Source organism: the organism of the source record quoted next, unplaced genomic scaffold, assembly GCF_019419815.1.
Source record: "Pyrus x bretschneideri cultivar Hongxiangsu unplaced genomic scaffold, Pyrus_bretschneideri_v1 Contig25, whole genome shotgun sequence".
Taxonomy (NCBI): domain Eukaryota; kingdom Viridiplantae; phylum Streptophyta; class Magnoliopsida; order Rosales; family Rosaceae; genus Pyrus; species Pyrus x bretschneideri.
This window is the reverse complement of record NW_025999557.1, coordinates 6,126,075-6,130,231: the sequence shown is the minus strand read 5'-3', so window position 1 is coordinate 6,130,231 and position 4,157 is coordinate 6,126,075. Positions and strand designations below refer to the sequence as shown.

Sequence of the window (4,157 nt, the reverse complement as noted above, 5' to 3'; positions counted from 1 at the left end):
TGTGTGTGTGTGTTGGAACCTCTTGTTAGTGCATTTCGATCGTAATCAACATTTTTATAGCATGAACCTTCACGTGTAAGTTGAATTTATGATTGTTATTTGACGGTTACCAAGTCATAATCTCAAATTTATGATTGTAAATGCATTTCGATTGTAATCAACATTTTTCTAGCCTGAACCTTCACGTGTAAGTTGACCCTATGATTGTTATTCGAAGGTAACTAAATCATAATCTCAAATTTATGATTGTAAATGAGACGACTTATATGCGTTCTTAGGTGAATTAGATGCAAATAATGTTTTCGGCTTGTGGAGGACTGAAGTATTATTTCTGCTTGTGGAGGACTTGAGTGTTATTTCAGTCTATTTAACTTAGGTTGGGGTTGGGGTCTGCAAGGTTATTTTATTTTTGTAAGTTTTGGTTTTTTAATTAAGTGTTTTAAAATTACCTTGTTTGTTTTATTTTTAGGAAAACTAATGAAAATAGCTTGAAAATTTTGAGTTTTAACAATAACAACAAAATAAAGAGTAAAGTGAATAGTACTAGGTTTGATTTTTTAATGTAAAAATATGGTTTTTCATTAAAATGAATAGTATTGCGGACTTTTTATTAAAACTCTTTTTATTTTTTTGTGGGCTTTTTAATAATTTTCTTTTATATCTTATTTGAGATTCCTTTTTATAATTGACCCAATTCTAAACATATATTCTGATATATAAAAAAAATAAAAAATAAAAGAACCCACATCGAAACATTATTTGTATTATGATATGAGAGGACAAAAGATGCGAAGGAAAAAGAGAGAATAAGGAATTGCCAACAAAGCGCCAAGAGACAACAGTTGGAGTGCGGGAGAGGAGTAGGATAGCCCTAAGTCTTAGCTCGCAAGTTCCTCCACCACAGCAGGCAACAGGCAGCTGGCAGCAGCAGCCAACGAAGAAAGAAAGCATTTCCGTTTGATTCATACATTTCATATATATAAAGGAGACACAGCCAGCCAGCCAGCCATTCGGTCACTTTCGGTCACATTGGACAACCCTAATTCTAATGTCGGAGTTTTAGCGTTTCCTGAATCGTGATTAATGTTAATCTGAATCCTGATTAGAGTGATAGTTTACCGCCAATCCACGCCACACCACTTGCAATGTCGCCTTTCTTCAGATTCTTAATTTTAATCATAATGTAGTATGTCAAGTGACTTCAATTAACAAAAATTAGATATAATAGCTCCGATTCTGAATTCTGACCACTACGAATCAGTTTCGGTACTTATACAACGACGAATTCAACGTGTCCCTTTCCCTTTTGTTTTTTTTTTTTCCCTTTCATTTTCAAGGGCAGCACTAATACATGAATACAATAACAAAACTGGAGACTGAGAAGAGATCACCTAATCATTAACAAAATTTCAAAAGAAAGAAGAAGAAGATGATGATACAAAACAATCAAGGAAAATACTAAACAAAAATAAAGTAAATGGCAAATTCAAGCCGGAAACCCAAAAAAAAAAAAATTGTGACAAAACAGGTGCTAGAGGGAATTTACCGGCGACCGTCTTGTTGCGCTTCCATTTCAAAGAGTGTGTCCGTACAAATCGTAGGGTGACCAGAGAGCGTCCAGCGGGCACGGCCGCTTCGAGTCCACCCTCAGCCACGGCTTCCCGCTGCCCGACCAATGCAGCAGGCTCACCGCTCCCGGATGCAGGTCACGGCAGCTGCCCTTCACATTATCACCTCCCAACCCGTGTTGGTTCCAGCGGTGCTCGATGGGCGCCACGTGCCCCGCGAAAACTAACAGGAACGGGGGCAGCGACCCCAGCTCGTAGATCCGGTGCCTCTTCTGGATCTCCATCCACCTCTCGATCCGCTTGGTGTACTTGGCCCGCCTCCACCTCACGAGATCTATCACCATCACACCGGTGTTGAAGTAACAAGGCTTCCGGCCGTCAAAGGTGCCGGAAAACCGCTGATCGGCCCAGAAAGCGGGCATGAAGTAGTTGGTGAAGTTGGCGTGGCAGTACTCGGGCGCCCCGATGGTTCTGGAGCCAAGGCTGGTAGCCCAGAGCCTGGATATGTCGTCGACCAAAACGAGATCGGAGTCCAAGTAGATGACCCGGGCAACGCAGGGTTCCAGCAGATCCGCCAAGTAATTGCGGGCGTAATTGAGCGGTTGCTCCAGCGCTTGCCTCACCGATGTCGAGATCAGGCTCCGCACCATACTCGGATCAAAGTAGTACACCCTGAACTTCAATTGCGGGAAAGTGGATCGCACCAGGGCTTCCAAATTCGTCTCCGACACCAGGAAGTGGAAGAAGACGCTCTCCGGGCAAAGCGAGTGCTGCAGGACCGAGTGCACGGCGGCGATTGACCCTCGGAGATACTCCACGTCTAGAGTGATGGCCACGTGTACCAAATTGGGATGGCATATTCCTGGGGTGCCGGAGGAGGAGGCACATTCATCGGCATTGCGGTATGCGGAGGCCTTCCGGAAGTTGAAGCGGCCTCCCCCGGAATCCGTCGGGGGAGGAAGGCGGAGGTAAGAGTAATCGAGATAGTGGTGAGGGGATCGGATGGCTTCGGCGGGAGGGAAGGATTGGAGAGACGGGGAGAGAATGATCATGAGCATTGCAGCAGAGAAGAAGCCAGAGAACCTCATAATCCAGAGCATATTCTTTCGCTTCTTTTCTGTGCTTGTACTACTATCGCCGCTGCAGAAAGGTCCACCTCTTCTCCTCCTCCTCCACCCCCTCGTCTTGGAATTGAAGAAATTGAAGAAATCGAAGAAATCTAAGAAATTGTAATGATGTTCCGCTACAACCGTCGACGAAAGGAACGCCAAGGTTCCTTTGAGGTGCGCCAGAATTGTAGAAATAGAGCCACCGATTTATGCTTTGACCTTGAGAATGAATGAATGAATGAATATAAAGTAATAAAATTAGGGGTAGTTTGTTGCCGCTGCAGAAGGTGGGAGTGGGAGGGAGAGAATCGATCTCTTTCTCTCTATCAAAGCCTAGTGTGGAGGCTGTTGCCGTGGGAACCAAACGAAGCGACCTTTTGGAGATTTTAGGTAGATAAAACGGAGAGGAGGAAAAACCACCATCCATCAACACCACGCCAGCCACGGCGAACAACAAGAGGTTCAGGTTCAGCTCTACCCTTCCCCTTCTTCTCCTCCTCCCTCTCTCTCCCTCTGTCCTACCTCACTCTATTATTTACTTCTGTGAGTCGTCTGGGTGAAACTGTGATACAGTGATAGAGAGAGAGAGCCAAGGCACGCACAACTAGTAGAGAGAGAGAAGAAGCCATTTCTTTTCCACCATAGAAATCCGCGGCTAAACATAAATTGTAATTTTCACTTAGACCAACTTCAATGTGGGCTAAAAACCAAATTACTCTTCAAAATTTTCCCCCATACCCACTCCAACCAAGGGAGAATTTTGAGCTAAATGCTAAATGCTAAACCAATGCTAAATTCCCCCCGAAATTTAGCCCAGAAATCCGGATGGAGTCTATCCAATATTTATCGGAATTTAAATTTTTTTAAATTAAAATGTTTATAAAATTAATTTACGATAATCTACATATTTATTTAAAAAAAAAAAATTAATTTAACAAAAAAAATAGCCTAAGTTCATTCTTTAATAATGTCGTGCTAAAATTTTAGGATAGAACGGTTATAATAGAAAAGTTATTTTTGGGTTAAAAGCTAAATTTTTCGAGCTAAAAAATTTGATTTTTAGTCCAACTATCGGAGATGATCTTAGAGGAAAATGTGCTTTATTTATTTTTTTAATTTAATAGGTGACGTTTTAATTTTGGGGATAAAAATAACATTTGTGCGTTTAGTGGGTACAAATCTAGAAATTTTATAATATACTGCAGGGGCTAGTAGAAGCAAAAGAAGGAAGGGACCAGCTGTCCGCCTGTCTTGTATCAATATGACGATTGCATCCGGGGCCACGGGCCTGCGTCCACGTACTTGTACAACTACGCTCCACATCGCGACGACGGTTTTGCATTGTATTTCAGCTTCATATCACTCAACGATGTTTTTCGTATAGCTGCAACCCAAACACGACCCGAAATTTCCGAACTCGACCCGAAATCAGAAAATTTGAACCGAAATTATTCTAAACTTTTGGTATGGGACTCAGTTT

The 4,157-nt window shown here is 42.3% G+C and overlaps 1 protein-coding gene across 1 annotated transcript; it reads right to left on the bottom strand.

Annotated features, from left to right (window-relative positions):
* Nucleotides 1–1,215: 1,215 nt before the first annotated feature.
* On the bottom strand, nt 1,216–3,355 carry LOC103931994 (probable galacturonosyltransferase-like 7). Its single transcript, XM_009341524.2, has one exon. The coding sequence runs from the start codon at nt 2,666–2,668 to the stop codon at nt 1,574–1,576; it is 1,095 nt and encodes a 364-aa protein (XP_009339799.2). The 5' UTR covers nt 2,669–3,355; the 3' UTR covers nt 1,216–1,573.
* Between the last annotated feature and the right edge of the window lie 802 nt (nt 3,356–4,157).

What these genes read in the sequence shown, in the direction of transcription:
- LOC103931994 (XM_009341524.2), bottom strand. Translation starts at nt 2,668, where the DNA reads ATGCTCTGGATTATGAGGTTCTCTGGCTTCTTCTCTGCTGCAATGCTC.